This window comes from Halichoeres trimaculatus, unplaced genomic scaffold (assembly GCF_033239565.1).
Source record: "Halichoeres trimaculatus isolate MK-OKI-2021-1 unplaced genomic scaffold, fHalTri1.1 fHalTri1_scaffold_2, whole genome shotgun sequence".
Lineage (NCBI taxonomy): Eukaryota > Metazoa > Chordata > Actinopteri > Labriformes > Labridae > Halichoeres > Halichoeres trimaculatus.
Genome location: NW_027437180.1, coordinates 5,786,069 through 5,803,031, shown reverse-complemented (window position 1 = coordinate 5,803,031; position 16,963 = coordinate 5,786,069). Strand labels below are relative to the sequence as shown.

Below are 16,963 nucleotides of genomic sequence, written 5' to 3'. Positions count from 1 at the left end.
TGACAATGATGGATTAAAAATACAAATGTAATTAGTTTTTGATTTAGGGGGGAATTTTGCAGTCCTGACCCCCACTTTGAGACTTCCTGTGGAGAGCTGCACGGTCAAAAAATTCCTGAGGTATAAAACCCGCTATAACTTCCTGCTTTGTCTACTTGGTTCATATCTTCCTTGTATAACAGTTTTAATGTCATTTTTGTCACAATCTGAGGAAAATATCAGACGAATGCTAACAGGTGTTTTCTCTTCTGGACGATCCTACATGTACATAAAAACCGATTCAAATATCAAATTTGCTATAATAACGTGAGAAGTGTGTGATAAAAAAAGCAATCTCAAGCAAAAGAGCTTTCATTTGAAAAATATAAAACTTTAATAAAGGCTACATCTCTCAATAATTACAATAATTATAGGTCCATGTAAATCTTTAAATGAAACTCTTTATATAATGTATAATTTACAGTTTAGATGAAACAAAACAAAAAAAGGCCGTGGTGTAAAAACAGAACAAATAAACATGATTACAGGTTATTATTAAAAGCATAAAAATATCTTCTCAACATAAAACCCTTCTGAAAACCAAGGGATATATATTAAAACCCTGAAACAGGGTAGCACATGGTATGGCATCCATGTAGGCACAGGTGCTGTACTCATAAAACACCAGCGACAGTGTGTGTGTGTGTGTGTGTGTGTCAGTGTGTGTGTGTGGGTGGGTGTGTGTTGTCAATGTGTGGGTGGGTGAGTGTGTGTGTGCATCACATGGGTCAGTATCCATACTTCAGAATGCATAATTACAATGTATACAGGAGCTGTGCTATATACGATGTCACTGTAAAAACATTCAAAGGATATCGGAGCCATAGTTCTTCAAAATGTGGACTTTAAAAAACTTTGTTTTCTGACACGCTCGCTGACTTCATCCAGAAGTCGTTCTCCGCGACCCAAACTGGTTCTTGTTAGCACAAGTCATTTTGGTGTGTCGGCTGTAAACACGGCCATTATTAGATGGTACGACTTGTGCTTCAGGTCTCCTCTCTGTGTGTATCTGCAACTGTTTTAAGCCCCCTCCCCTTCCCTTCCCTCCCCCCGTGCAATGCCTGGTTTACAAACAAAGGCACAACTAAAAGATGGAGCTCTGTCGCCGGACTGAGGGAAAGAGGGGAGGGGGAGACAATGAGGGAGAGGAAATACTAGTGTGACAAAGTTAACATTACAAACTATCAGCAGCATATAAGACTCAGATTGACCATTAGAATAGTGGAGGAAGCGTGCCTCGGACCGGACCCCTGCTAAGGTTGTTAGTTTGGGTCAGACGGGGCAACAAGGCTATCGGAGGTGCTAGGCTAGTGTCACGTCCTCTGTGTAAAGTAATAACGAACAAAACGAACAATATCACCACAGTATTCTCCCAACATTCAAAGCAGCTTGCCCATTGGCTGGAAACAGGGAGGGGGAGGGACACAGGTTTAAGAAGACTTGGGAAGGGGAAAGGAGAGGGTTGTTTTCAATAAATACTTAATAAAATTTTTCAACTCAAGACAAAAAGCATCATCTATATATAATACATGTATATATACATATATGCAGCTATGTATATGCACATGTACAGACGTTTTTGTGATGATGTTGGAGTGTAAGAGCAGGTTGGTGGCATTTTTCTTCAGCGCCTGCCGGTCCGTCACACTGAACGCACCTTCAGTCTCTCGATACATCACGACAAACAGTCATCTACATCTTCAGTGGTTATATTCAAGAGGAGGTGGGGTCTCTCCCCCCTCCCCCACTGGCCTCCAATCATCATCATCATCATCCTCATCATCCTGGTATTGGTCTGTAAATGTCTCTCGTGCCATTCCCTTCTGTTTCTAAGGCTGATTGGTTGATAAAGTCAGGGAGGGGCAGCACCTCCTGTGTGTTCGGCATACTTCATTGGCTCGTCTTCCTTCAATCACTCCTTTGTGCTGGATATATTAACTCTGTTTAGCTTAATATTAAGAAATAAAAATAAAAAAAATGTCCAGAGTGTTTGTCTTAATTACACAGAGTCTCTCGCTCCACGTTTTAGGGACAGCTTAGCTTTTGGTTGGGCAGAGAAGGGCATTGGTTGGTCGGCAGCGAAGTGGCTTTCAATCCATTCTCTCCACCTTGCCCAGGACTTTGCCCTCATACATGGGCAACACAGTGGCATCCTCCCACACTTCCTCAAACACGGCACCACACTCGAACTCATCACTGGCTTTCTTGAAGTAGTACCTGAGGAGGAAAAACAAAGAGATTGGTGTGTGATTAGAAGCGTTGGGCGTGGGTGAGCGTGGAAGAAGAAGAAAAAACAAAAATTGAACTGAAACAGAATCTGACAGAGTGGCAGCAGGAGTGCATCTGATACATTTCATCGCGTTTTAAAAACCGCTTTGAGGCACCTACGCGACTACTTCCACATACAGGCTCGCGCACAACTCCCTTTAGTCCAAATCAAACACAAACACGCGCACTCTGAGAGCCAGAAATGGATCCTGCTCAAAACAACTTAGTCATAGCCTTCAATGCCATCCCTGCACACTTCAAAGACTGAGCCTGACTCCACATCACACCGCTGCACAAACAGAGCTGAACCCTCCGTTTAAACACTCCCTGTGATAATTCATGCTGCTAGAAACAGCCTGTTTGTCAGAGTGTGTGTGTGTGTGTGCATCCATGTGTCTCCTCATCCACTTGTTCATCCTGACTGCTGGCCGTTCTGCAGATGCCTATCTGTCCTGCAAGGTCTTATTAAAGTTGAAGGGTTAATTAGAGGCTGTCTTGGGCCCCCCCTCTGCAGCCGTGCCCCCTCCCCCTCTTTGTCTCCATGGCTTCTAATTGGGCTGGCTGTCAAATGAAGGGCCTTTCTGTCACACAGGTTGACATTCCAGGTGCCTGAGAGTCTGCCTGTGACTGCAGGAGCGCACTCTGCAGCTCGCACATCAACACACACACACCGGCCCTGTGCTGCTCTCCTACACACACACACACACTCCCTGCGATCACCAGCAGAGAACAGAGAGGAACGAAGGGAGGCAGAGCAGGGGGAAGCGGAGTGCAGGCCTCTGTGAGAGGGTGTGAGAGGTTGGATGTGGGCCCAGCCAGAGGAGCTCTACCCTGGGAGGGGGGCAGGGTGGCGACCGCTCAGACGGTCTCCTGGAGGTCATGGGTCACCTAGCGAGCCCACTCTTCTTCTCTCAAGCAGAGATAAGTCCCAGGGTTAGCTTAGTTCGAGCGACTATGAAGTCTCCTGGAGCTCCTAATGATTTCTCCTCTCTACTTTAAACCCAGCAAAAGATCAGCAGGAGGGGATTTAATGATAAGCTTTGTAATGGAAAAATGCCTCATTTTGCCCATGTGTGCCTGTGTTCAGAATACAAGAAAAGGAGAAAAAAGGGAAAAAAGCTCTGTGTTTTATGAGCTGGAGTCATTCAAACAACACATGTAAGGAGGGGTGAACAGAAAAAGCACACACAGTTTTATTTTCCATGTTGATTGTAATTACAAACAAATGGAGAAGGAGCAGATTGCCTTACCCAGGCGAAAAGTCTCTCCAAAGAGTGAGCGGTGATAGCATTTCAGCTAAAAAACCCTCTCTGTTCTCTAAACTTTGCCGAGCATGATTTCACCGTTTGATCTTCATTAGAGGAAACCAAATAATTCAATTAAACCTCTCTATTCGATTGGCTGGATGTGCTTTTTTTTTTTTTTTTTTTTTCCTGCAACATTTTCACTCACAAATAGTTCAAAGTCATCACTTTGTTTCAGAGAGCGGGAGACAGAAGAAGTCTTTCCACTGGAACATGTTTTATGTGGCAGGATTTTTCTCTCTTCGAAACATCTGGCACCAATATCGTCTGGCAGAGCTGCGGCGTACTGTTCTCCACTGTACCGCTGCCATGTCCAAATTAACCAACTCCACACATTCTGCTGCCATTGAAGCCAGACGCTTCATTCCTGCCTCCCCCCTCGTCTTTGCTTGCTGAAGAGTTATGGGATAGCAGGGGTGCTGCGACTTGTTCACGGGGCCGTCTTCTCTCTTGCCTAACAAGCAGATGTGACTGGTTGGTTGGCTGGTTGGTGTCTTTGTGTCTTTCAGTCTGATACAACCTACACGCTCCTGAACTGTTTCAAACTTACTGGCTAATACCGTTCAAATGACTTAATAAGTCCGAACATGGTTGAGGAATTTCTCCCCATCCTCTGACTTTGACAGGAGGTACTTTTGCTGTGTTAACTGCTATCAGAAGAAAGCGCTGGCGGCATCTGATTTTAATGCCTGATGCAATAGTGTGGAGGAGGAATCTGAAGGCCTCGCAACGGTCTTTGTGCACAAAATAAAATGTCCCAGGCTTCAAAGCCATATTTATTAAGGCTGCCTTACCATGGAAATCAGTACCAGATGTGAGAAAAAATTCGCTCCAGACCCCCTCCCTCATCCTCCTCCTCCTCCTCCTCGTCCCTCACTCTCTCCCTAAGCTCTGAATACAGCAGATCAGCTCAATTTCTCTTCAACTATCGGCCTCCAAAATTTAACACTCCCACTCAGCAGACAAGGATTGAAACACATGCACACACACACAAACACACATGTGCTTCCCTCTAAGTTAAGCTTCAACCACATCAAACTGAAATAAAAAAACATCCATCTGAATAGAAGCTATTGTGCTTTGAAGTGTTGTGAGTGTTTACCTGTAATTTCCTTTCTTGCTAAGCTGTTCCTTGAAGTGTCCCAGGGTGAGGCAGTGGGTCTTCATCATGCTGCGATAAGGAATCTCCTCACCGCAGAAGAAGTAGGTAACCACCAGCTCCTTCGACCTAAAAACGAAAGATAAAACCAGATTAAACTCCTGCACTCCAAGAAAAAGGTCCAACCGTTACATTTCCAGGTGACTGTGGCTTTAAAGAACAATCACTAAATGTAAGACGGGGGCTGAAGCGTTTTAGGAACCAGGGGCTACTTTACACATCTTTGTTGTGCTCCAGTGGAGAGTTTTGGGAGACATGTGGGTAGCTGGGATTTTGTATTAAAGCATGTTTAATCTTAAATGATTAAAAAGCTGGAGAAGAGGAGTTCAAAGACACGGCTATGCTGACTCACAACATCTCTCTTTGAAGAGAAGAGCAAGAAAATCTGCGAGGAAGGGGGTGAAAACATAAGCTCGGAGAGAGAAGGGGAGAAAACATCTATGTGGAAATAAACTCAGGGAAAGAGGAGGAAAAGAAACAAAGATGGGATTTGTTGCTGGTTTAAAGGACAGAAAAAGAAGATGAAGTGAGGCGTACTCGTCTGCTTGGAGTCCGGGGCTGGTAAGGGGACTTCCTCCAGCTGGGAGAGCTGCTGCTGGATGGCTCCTGTCTCGCTGAAGGCTGCTGGCTGCTGATGAATGTCTGTCACAAAAAATCAAAATCACAGAGATCAGCATCCAATTACTCCTCATGTCTTTATTAATCACACAGAATGATGAAATGTTGAGGACTGTGGCTGTTTTTTTGCGCCCACCTCTGTTTGGGCGGCTTGGAGACCTCCTCCAGTCTGCGGCAGGCCTCCTCCAGCTGAGCCAGCGTGTTGGGTGGGGGCAGAGGCGGCATGGCTGGGTCCTGGATGAATGGGTGGCCAGGGTGGTGGCCGCGAAGGTGAGCCCCACTGCCGATGCCGCCTCCACCCCAGGAGGAGTGAGTCCGACCGGGCAGAGCCTTGGAGTCGAGGGGGTTGGACTTCTTTAGACCTTGAGTGCTGTTTGGATAGCAACAGATTCATGTGAGAAGAGCCGGGTGCTTTGTGTGTCTCTGATGAGGCTGTGGTGACTTTGGACAGGCTCCTACCTGTGTGGCTTGTGTTTGCCCTGTCTCTCACTCTCTAGGATCCACTGCCAAACATTCTGAGAGCGGTCGGTGGCGTCGAGGGGAAGGCGGGGCGAGGACACGCCCTCCTCTGTGGCCTTGACAGGCCGTCTGGACAAAGTGCTGCAGCGACTGGAGAAAGAACAGGAGGAGAAGAGGTGAGGACCAGGAAGAATTAATGACTGAAAACTTGATCCAGCTCAGCGCTGAAGTTACACTTACGCTGGGATGAAGTCGGAATAATTGGCGCCCCCTGGAGGGCAGAGGCACTGCACGCGCTGAGCCGCCTCAGCCTCTATCTGCTCCTTCGTCTTCGGCCCAGCGTGGTGATGGTGGATGTAGTGGTGGTGGATGTGCTTTGTGGACTGCCTGCCTGTCATTAGGAACTTGGGGGCCCCGGGATAAGCACCAAAGAAGGGCCCGTGGCCGGAGGACACTGTGGCAACCGTCCGATCCGGTGAGCTTGAGCGCGGCGAGTGTCGAACCACACCTGGTGACTGGCAGCCCGGCGTCTTCAGGACTCGAGAAAGGTGCTCATCCAGGATCGCCTGAGGGTCCTCCTCACACTGGCTGCCTGATGGGAGCAACGGGTGACTGAGGGAGGTGCTGTTGGTGAGGTCGCTGCTCTCCTCTCTTTCCTCTTCCTGGATCCACAAAAAAAAAAAAAGAAGAAGAAGTTAAGCCTTTGAGAAAATATTTATTCCTCAACTTCTAAAATCTCTCTTTCGTCCTGTGAAGTCAGTGAGAGCAAATGGCTGGATAACTTGATTTGAGTTCCCTTTTTGCTTCACTGTTATCTTCGCTAACAGGCTTTGGGTGCGCTTCATCTATAATGCAGAGTGTGCCTGTGCTTCACAAAGAGACTGGCACTACACATACTCAGCAAACGTGCCACTGGAGAGAAGCTAAGTGCTAACTATCTGAAGGAAGTTTAAATGTGCCTCGAAACATGAGTTTGAAAGTTAGGCAGGAGTGGCCTAACCCAGACACACGTCAAACCTCTCCACGTGCTGCAGCCCATGAAAGCTTTTAATCTGTGTTGTTATGATCCTGGGTTAACATCTAGCCTGGTTGCACCCCGTACCTCCTGGATCTGCTGCAGCCTCTCCTCCAGTGAGCTCATGGTGTCCTGCTCCCGTTTCAGCTTCTCCAGCCGGGCGATGAGCTGGGCTGCAAAATCTGAAGGCTCAACGGGGGTCATCTCCTTAGGCAGCCGGTGTGTCCTCTGCAGGGTGGAAAACACAGATGGAAGGATGCTTTAATGTGTGGGAGTGTAAGCGAGCAGTGTTTCTGACAGATGCAATATGTTGCATTAATCCACTGCCCTTGCCCTAATCCTGTCTTGTTCCAAAAAGCTGCGATTCCAAAAGCCCTAATCCAGATGCCCTTGCCCTCAAGCTAACCTAAACCTCCTCTCCTGCCTATCTCTCCCCAGATCTTCTCATGCCCAGTGCCCTTGGCAGTGCCAGGCTGCTGAGCGAGAGACGGGGGGAGGAAGGGGGTAGCCATGGCTGGGTAGCAGTTGGTCTCGCTTGGAGGGGAGGCCCCCTGCCTGCACCCTCTGTAGCCCAACCAAGCCATCAGCTAGGCAGCTTCTGAAGTCAGTACACTTCAAAGGGCCCTTGTCAAACATCAAACGCACACTAGGGGTGGGAGGGACACACAGCTTTAAATCTCCGAATAAAAGCCAGATATCGACAGAGAAGAGAGAGTGAGAAGAGGAGAGGGGAAGAAAAAAGGGACAAAATTAACAGCGTGAAAAAAAAAGAGGAAGAGGATTGAGATGTGCGTTGGTGAAGTGGCAACGGGAGCAGAGAGAGCGCGAGACAGAGAAGGAGGGGAAAGAGGGAGGGAGAGGATAGAGGAGTCAAATACTGGGAAGATCTGAGGGGAAGTAGTAATTTATTTCCCGGCTGCATGCAGGGCAGCTCAGAGGTACTCTAGTCACATTATCCTCCTTTTTCTTTAACTATATGCGCCGGCTCCTCTCCCTGCCTTTCTTACTTTTTTGTTATTTGGCACACTGGCTTTCTTGATTTTGACTCTTTTTTTGTTGTTCCTCTCATCTCTTTGTAGATGCGATGAAGGGAAGGAGAAGAAAGGCAAGCAGAGCTGCTGGCAAAGGAGCGCCAGCCCTGCACGGGGCCCCCGCTGCCTGGGGCTGGTGCATCATGGGAGACAGAGCCATCTCCAAATCAGGAGGGAGACATTAAAGGAGAGCAAGTGGGAAAGGAAAAGAGGGAGAGAAAAGACAGAGGGAGAGAAAAGGGGGAACAGACAACACTGTCAAACGCATGCACAAACACACACAAGCCCCTCTTTTTCTTTCTTTCACACACACACACACACACACACACATATACCTGTGTTTGGATATGGAGACAAAAGAATATCATATTTCTGTTCCAGCCTCAAACAGACACACCTCCTAACCTGTGTCAATCTGTTCTAACCCACTTCCTTAAACCTTCCCAAAAACCACTTCAGCAGGTCAACGCCATCCGAATGTGAAGCACACGCGGCGTACCACCAAAATACTAATGGGACCAGATATGAGGCTGGGAGCAGAGTGAAGCCAAAGTGAATAGTAATGTGCCTTCTCTTGGTGTCATTTAGCCGGTTCAAAGAGTAATCTTAACAAGCATCTTAACCCTGTTTACACTGTTTTCACACTCTGCTTTGAGCAGCGCTATCATTGATTAATAAAACATACGGCTCCACGAGGCTCCGCTCCACACTGCACTTACTGAGGCAGAATGCAAAGATGACAACAAAAGTTTATATTTACAGCCCGACTGACGCTACTGGGATGAGGGAAGATGTGGGGAAGGAGGGAGGGGGGGTTTGAAACAGGCAGAAGAAGAAGTGAAGTGATATGCAAATCCTGCCTTTCATTTACCCCGACTTTTATATGAAAACGAGCAGGGGGAATGAAATATAGTATTCTGTCACAACAGGAGCTCTGAAAAAATAAAATAAAGTAAAAGCACATCTCCTCGAGGGAATCAGGACCCAGTTGTCTGTCAGCGTTGTAAAAGTTTGAGTTTAGCAGATGAGAAAAAAGGGAACACGGAGACAGGAAGTGGAAGTTAAGGAGAAGTAGGACTTACAGGAAAGTGGGGTAACGTTATCTGGCCATTGATCTTGATGCTACGGTGCATCTCCCGTTGGAGCTGCTTCTTGGTGCCCAGCTTGTACGGAGGGATCCCATCTCTGCAACACACAAAGACATCACAGGTTCACATGTGCTGAGGGGAAGAAAGTGCAAGATCACTCCAGTGCTGCGAATAATTGGCCGCCTAATGGATCCTGTTTTGATTAGTTACTGCTACTCATCATGCAGGTCACAAAACCTACACGCCAACTATTGTTGCGTTTGTGCAATTAATCAATCTTTGTGCAGAAAGCGCCCTTAGGAGGCAGTTCATCATTGAAGTGCCGACACAACGGCACCCAGTAACCACCCACCAGGCACATTACAGCTAATCAAAAGGTTGCAGAGCCCTTGAAGCCGAGGCAACAAAAACACACATAACAAAACACACCAGGACAATGGGAGAGATATGCTAAACATCCCACTGTGGGCTTCAAAAGAAGAGCCCCACTGATAAGATTACATCAGTCTTTGTCAGCCCTGACAGGAGTTGTTTAAAAAGCAGAAGAATCAGCGCTAACCACAGGAGCAGGTTAGAGTAGGAAACTACTAAAGCAGGCCCGTAAACAGCGCCTGGCTATGCAGTGCTGATGTATTAATACCAAAATGGAGATGAAGCTAAAATACCAGTAGTCTCTGGACAATTAAGCATTTATTCTGGGAATCTTATTCTCCTTTTTCTGTTCTGTGTCTGCTTGCTCTTCCAGTCAGCTGCCACTTAAGCTGGGCCAATTATCTTGGCCATTTTGGCTGCTCAGAAGTGTCTGACCTAGCCCAAACGCTACTTTTTCTGCTGCCTCTTTGAAATCTCACACTCATGCACATATGCACCCGCTGCCATCTTCGTTTGGCAAGCGCTGTGCTGTGAGCCTCTGATCTCAGCAACATCAAAAGGCTGGTTTGTAAGATAAGGTAATGTTTGAAGTTGGTGCAGCAGCATTCCCCAGCGTCCAAGTAAATCCATAAATAAGATATAAGCAAAAAGAGAAAAAAATCCCCCCCCCCTCGCCACCACCACCACCAGCACCAACCCTTCTTCTGCCCCCCCTTCCCAAATCCTCCTCTTCTTGTTCTTTATCTGGGAAATGAGATTCAAATTTGCAGAGTGCCTTTTAACCACAGTAAAAGGACACACTAATCAAATTGTTCAGTCAAATGAGAATAGAAGCAGCTGCGTTTTTTATTGAAATCAGCCCGGGGTGGGGACAAGGACAGGAGAGATCGGTGTCAAAGACCTTGGGACAAACTTTCAAACAATATGACTTTAACACATGTATCTGCTGAATGATGACTCTGGTTTTTCTGTCTCAAGTCGAATAAACAAGTGCTGCAGATTTAGCGTCAGGTAGGGATGCATGATACTATTGGCACAATATCGATATCGGCTGATGTGAAAATTTCTGCCAATGTGCACAGCCGATAAGGTGCTATTCAGTAAGGATTATTATTATTTTCCATCTGAAAAATAAGCTCCTTAAATAAAATGTAGCACTTCATTTATTTGCTCTGCAGAGCTCTGTGTCTGTCACCAGGTTGTTACAGTAGCTCTAAAATAATCAAATGCAACTTGGTTATGTTTAAAAATGCATTGTACATTTAAAGTTCATGTGATCTAAAGAAATTATTTTTCTGTATTTCAATACTGAATGTCTTGAGTTTGAAAAAATAATACATTTCTTATTTATGGTATAATCAAATGTGTTTTGTCTTGTTTTATGTGTGTTTCTTAAACAAATAAGACCGTCACAATTAGAGTAACATATAAATTCCAGTACAGGATAGACTTAACTTTCTTTACAGTGAAAAAACAAACAAACTTGTGATTATCGGTATCGGCCAAAAGGGGTTTCGATATATCGGCATATCGGATATCGGCAAAAATCCAATATTGTGCATCCCTAAAGGAAACAGGAGACTCTTCAGCAGCTCAGAAGAACGTCTTGTCCATTAAGCACCCCAAACTCAAACTTCTCCCTTATCACAAACTTTGTTTTTATCACTTTCATCCGTCCCACCCTGAGGAACCATGTGATCGCTGGATGCTTTGTCCAGGTTGGGGAAGAGAAAACAGCCACAGACCCTTTCATGGTTTCATGGGCCCTTACTTTATGGGGATCTCCTATTCAGTTGTGCAAGTCATTTTCAAAGCAGCCAGCCACCCTCTTATCCCCCTAAGCTCCCCTCACCTAACAATAGGCTGAAAGCGATTCAGTTAAGCCCTTTATACTCCATGCACTTTATTTTCTCACTCACTTGCACTTCGAGCCCAACCACTCCTGCTATTGGCTCTGGAAGGTGAAGGAGAGGAGCTGTGGAGGGTTTGGTGGGTGGAGGTGATTTTTTTGGGGGGTGCCCTAGTCTGGCCTGAAAGAAGGGAGGTAGGGAGGGCGGGGGTTCCTCATGCCTCGTCCCAAGGTCTAGAAATGAGTAACCCCTGTGAAAGCCTCACAGACACATGATCTCAGCACGCCGCAGAGGCCAGTGGCAGGAAACCGACCCACCATGTGAGTAAGCCTCCTTTCATTTGGTGCCAACATTTTTCAATGAGTTTGTCTTGAGGCCCGAATGGCCATTTCCCTCCCCCTCTCCTTCAGCTCTTCAAAGGGAAAAAGCGATTAGATAATATGAAAAAAACAAGTCTGTTGTGGCAGAAGGGTGGGTGGGATGGATACATTTCAACTTTGAGGAAAATGAGGCAACGCCCCCACCCACATCAAGACGTTCTCCTTTTTTTTCTCCCATCTCTGCAGCCTGTAACGCATCAGAATAAACTTCAAAAGGTCTTCAGCTGTAATGACTTTCCCAGAGTTATCTCCCCTGAGGCCACGGTAACAACTACAGAGTAATAGAATTACCTGGAGTCAATCATGGAGGATAATTAAAATACATTATGGACCATTATTTCGCAACACTTCAGTCCCCTTGGCCCCGAGAAAAGCTGAGTGTGTTGGACTACAAGGCCAAATATTTTCCTGCACACTCCTCGACTTTTTCCTGGAAAGGTGTTGACTGAACTTGGTCCCAGGCATGTTTGGATATTTGGGAAACAATAAAATTTACAGAGCTCTGGCCAGGGTCAGCTAGAAACAAGCCTTTCAGAGTTACAGGCGGATCTCCGGCTGAAAAGGAGCAAGCAGATCCTCAACGTCAGTGAAGACACCTACACACTGCTGTCTGTCATGGACATGGAGTCATCCGTCGTGGCATCACTGGAGATCTCGCTGTCGTTGGCACTGGTGGCAGGGGCAAAAATATAACCGGAGTTGACAAAGTAAGGGCTGGCAGGGTCTCCTCGACGGCTGGATCTGTGAAGGACAGAGGGAGACACGTTAGGATGTGAGGGCTTCTGTTTGATTCGTGGTGTGCAACTCAACAGATTTCTCATAAAACTGTACGACAGGATGAAGTTTGTTGTTCTGCAGACTGCAGAGTCACTTTCTTGGTACTTAGCAGCTCAAGCAACACGACAACATTAAATAAGATCAAAGTATCTGCTCTCGTCTCCTTTCATGTCTCCTCTCCCTTGAACACAGGGTTGTGTTTTAGAGGGATTGAGAGGTGACGGTTGGGGACATGAGCCGTTTCCTTCTTCTCCAATCTGTCCAACCTTTCATTTGTACCAGACAGATCCTCCTGCACTTTTTTTTTTTCACTGACAAACTTTACTCTCTTTCCGTCTTTTGAGCGTTTTCTCCTTCAGCTCCTTTCTTTCCCTCTCACTATCATCCAGTCTGGGGGCCCCTCCTTCACTCGCGCTCTCCTGCTTTCCTTTCTAAAGTCTCTCTCTGTGTCTTTCTACTCTCTCCTGCTGTGTTGCATTCCTGTTTCAGTAGTGAAGGGGGTGGACAAGGAAGAGGGAGGGAAAAAGAGGAAGGGGGAACTTGAGCTTTAGAGGGAGAGAGGAGAAGGGGGAGGGAGGGAAAGGGGGAAGGAGGGCCCCTTTCTTTATGAGAATGCCTTCTGCCGGGAGTGCTGAGAGGAGAACCCCAGCATGACTAAAGCCGTAGGCCCCAAGCACAAACCTGACCTTTGGAAGGTCCGCGCAAAGAGTCAGGTATTTAGCACAGCTGGGCTCTACGCACCCCCCTCCCTTCTCCATCTCTTTTCTTTCTTTCATGATCCCCCCTTCCTGTCTTTCCCCCTTCCCCTCCTCTTGTCTCTCCCTGTCTCCTCTCAAAGCATGCTTAGTCTCTGTCAGACAGATTTTTTTAAAGGAGAGATAAAAGTGCTGGAAAGAAAAGGGAGAGGAAGGAAAACACTGACACACACACACACACACTCACACACACACACAAAATCTGTGGCAAAGTGGGATTGGTGGTTGAAGCTGCGGAACTGAGCTGAGGATGTTTTGTTGTTGTGTTTTTCTATCACTTTAGAGTTGAGTATCAGAGGGTTTTACAAAAAAAAAAAAGAGGAGAAGAAGGAATCTGTGCAGTGGCAAAATTAGTTCCACATGTTTGAGATGGAAATTGGTTGACCTAAAGAGACGGTGAGGGGCAGGGGGAGAACGCGGGTGACGGAAGGGAGAAAGAGAGGGGGCTCCCTCCCTCTCGCTTTTTCTGTGGAAAACAAGAATGCAGGGGATCACACCAGGAAGCATGAGATGGCCACATGTCAACAAACCCTGCTCTTATTGGTTCCTGACTCAACAAAGTCAGAGCAACTGAGCAACTTTCTTTGATGTTATCTGACTCTTCCTCACATGAAAGACTAAGTCCTCAAGGCCGGGTGTAAATTGTGTCATTAGACTCAGTCTAATCTCAGAGTTATTAAAAACCACACAGAGCACTTATTTTTCCCTCGCTAAGTACATCAAATATTCCTCCTTAAACTAAATATTAAGACAATGTCAAACCTCTGAGTAACAATTGCACCCAGATGTGAGAACAAAGCAGTTGAGGGAAAAAGTTTTTCGAGCGCCCTTTGATGCGGGCTCATGCATTGAATCCAGTTTTTGAAAATGTTCCTGGCTTGAAAAGATTTCAGCTGTTGGACAATGTGTGGGACGAGCTCTCAAGATAAAAGCCCAAATGCTTTCCACAAACAGTTCTGCTTTCATCTCTGACCAAGAGAGCAAAATCTCTGCTTGGCATCAGAAAGACTGCACAACTTCTTTTAACTCTGTATTAGCATTTCATGGGTTACAGAGATTTTCTGGCACTATACAGTCACTATATGGCTCAGTGGGAGTAAGATATAGAATGTATCATGCATCTCAACAATAAGATCAGAGTGTTTTATGTCTTTCTACCAGTTATGAGGCTTGGTGTCTGAGTTCGTGCCTGAACCGGAGGAAGGGTTTCAAAGCACAGGAAACTTGAGCAAGCCAGCAGAGGGCTGCCTGCAAGACACCATTTACTTAAAAGGAAGGCTCAGATCCATTGATGTTTTGTACCCACCCCGCCCCTCCACCCCTCCAACCCCTTGACTAACTGCAAGGCAGGAGGGCACAAATATACAGGCATGTTCCTCTGAGACCCTTTGATCAAGTGCCTTTATCTCTCTCTTAGGCATTTGTGAAATAACTGCCAACTGCCACATATCCACGCTAGCTCAGCTAATGAAGAACCGGTGCAAATGAAACAGCAAAGCAGAGCCAGAGAAACTAAAACAAATGTGATAGCACAGCCACAGACATGCATGCTCTGGGTGTGCGCTGCTCTTACCTGCAAGTGTTCTCAAGCACTTCAGCTGCTGTCCGGATGGTAGCAGTAGCCCTCAGGGTTTTCGCAGAAAGTCCAACCACAGACCCTAATGCTTTTGCCTTCAGGTCATTACAACTCCACTCTTCTTCCTCCATGAGAGGAGGAAGGTATCCGCACATCAGCTTCAGGCTGCCGAGGCTGCCGTGGTTCATGTACGCCGCGTTCTCGCAGCCGGTGCGCACGTATTCGAGGTATATGTCAGAGGTCAAAAACATCTGGTATGCGTTCTCTTCCATGTTGGACTGAATTTCCGTCTGTGCCTGGTCAAACATGGCAGAGTCGATGAGTTGTTTCTTAATACTATCCCTTATGAAGGTCTTGGTGGCGGGTTTAAGCTGCTTGGCGACAATGCTGTTGTTCTCGATGTACCGCTTGAAAATAACTTTGGCAACTCGCAACGTTTTGGTATCCTTTAAGTCCATTTGCCTGAAGCCATTGCAGGCGAACCAAAAGTCCAAAGTGTCCACGCAATTCTCCCGCTCCAGGAAGGTCCTAAAGAGGTGAGCGCCGTCTCGGTCGCCCAGGAGAAAATGCAGAGACTTTGTCCACCGGACTAGTGGCGAGTCCGGCGACGCGCTGCCCTCTGGCTCCCCGAGACCATCCTCGTTCCTCCGCGGTGTGGAGCCCGGGGGCGCAGCGACGGGGATATCTTTAACCTTGCTCTGGGCTCTCATTTTGGCAGATCTGCTGGGGTTGTAGCATGACGCTTCTCCCTCCTCCCCCGGTACCGGAGGACGAGGAGCATCTTCTCGGAAGCTACTGCTGATGTGCTCCGTAAGCGCCCTGCTCATGGCTCCAGCTCCGGTTGCCGTGTGAGAGTGCCGTCGTGCCTCCACTGAGCTCCAGCCTTAATCCTCCTCACTCTCTAAAAGCAGCGGGGGAGCTTCTCAGCTCCTCTTCACTCTGAAACACAAAGTATTGATCTAATCAAAGCCAGATCCTGCTGAACTTCAAAGAAAGACATCAAGTAAACAGTCCCTTTCAAAACCCTCGCCGGGTTCAGAGAGAAAGGAAATATGAAAGGCTTTTTTCATTTCATTTATCTATTTATAATCTAAATGAGAGATCAACTGCAGCCTACATTCTCGTCGCCCATTGATCTGTCACATCAAAAAACATTTTACAAGAATAATCATCCAACACTGCCTCACTCTTCACCAAAACCGGAGTCTAACAACTGTGGCTTACACGTGTTTTCCTAACGAGTCCATGTCACAGGCTTCAACTCCAATTAATTCCCAATCTGTTTCGGACGACCGTACCCTACCCCTGTCTGAATCACACTCACACACACATACACACACACACACTGACACACTCAACTCAGATCCCACACTTGTCCTCGCCATCCCAGAAATGTACAGACGAGTGGAAATGCATCTGATCTGCACCACAATGACCTCAAACGTAGTAATGTACGAGGGGTAAAGAGCCCCGCGGGAGAAGCCAGTCGCTCACGCGTAAATGTGAGCGATCAATCGCCTTAATATCTACCCTGGAAGGTTATTACAGTACATTATTAAAGCCACAGCCCCGGCAACGTGTCTGACATACCAAAGCACCAAAAAGGCTTGATATAAACCCTCATTCATGATCTGCGCGGCTCTAGAAGAAGACTTAGCGCCAGCGACGCGTTTAATCTTAATCAATAAACAGCTGAAACGACATAATCTGAAGGGTTTGATGCAGCTACATTAACTCTCTCAACAGGCGGTGTATCACAGCAACACCACACACCCGAGCGGTAAAAGCAAAAGGTTGGATGCAGGGTAAATGCGCGTAAAACGACATACCATCGCCGAGCTGTACCAACCGGAGTGAAAACCCGAAGAAAAGTTGAAGAATTACTCCATTTGTGGTCTAGAGCCAGGGACGGTCCAGTAACTCTCCAAACAGTAGTCCTGTACGAATGGCAAAGAGGGACTATTCAAAGCCTGTGCTGTGCCACATGCGTCCTGTGTCGCTGCAAAACAAGCACTGTAGTAAGCTGTACCCTGTCCCATTCAACAACTGACCTCAGAGTAGGCAGGCTCACTCCCTATGTAGATCAGTGGGGGTGTCAAAATCTGGAGGAGGTAAAGGATGAGGCGGAGGGGGGCTCTAATAGAAGAATACATCCCACTTTTTTCCCAACATGAAAACGCACAACCCGACAAATATTCTTCGTCTTTTTTTTTTTTTTATCCCGGCTACACATACAGAGGAACACACACTCACATAAGCTTCTTATCTATCT

General features: G+C 46.8%; 1 protein-coding gene across 1 annotated transcript; it reads right to left on the bottom strand.

Moving 5' to 3' along the window:
• Positions 1–349: 349 nt before the first annotated feature.
• Positions 350–16,745, bottom strand: LOC141804778 (axin-2-like). The gene is made up of 11 exons (XM_074689397.1): positions 16,521–16,745; positions 14,689–15,630; positions 12,184–12,324; positions 8,976–9,078; positions 6,950–7,090; positions 6,088–6,509; positions 5,848–5,997; positions 5,525–5,758; positions 5,308–5,412; positions 4,714–4,839; positions 350–2,256 (listed from the first exon to the last, which is right to left on the bottom strand). The coding sequence occupies exons 2-11, from the start codon at positions 15,516–15,518 to the stop codon at positions 2,130–2,132; spliced, it is 2,379 nt and encodes a 792-aa protein (XP_074545498.1). The 5' UTR covers positions 15,519–15,630; positions 16,521–16,745; the 3' UTR covers positions 350–2,129.
• Positions 16,746–16,963: the final 218 nt, after the last annotated feature.

Bases quoted from the DNA above. Each gene is read 5' to 3' on its own strand.
- LOC141804778 (XM_074689397.1), bottom strand. From the start codon at position 15,518: ATGAGCAGGGCGCTTACGGAGCACATCAGCAGTAGCTTCCGAGAAGAT. The intron at 12,325-14,688 runs GTAAGAGCAGCG...TGTCCTTCACAG, and splicing joins GTGCTTGAGAACACTTGCAG to ATCCAGCCGTCGAGGAGACC. The intron at 9,079-12,183 runs GTAGGTGTCTTC...TGTGTGTTGCAG, and splicing joins TCCATGACAGACAGCAGTGT to AGATGGGATCCCTCCGTACA.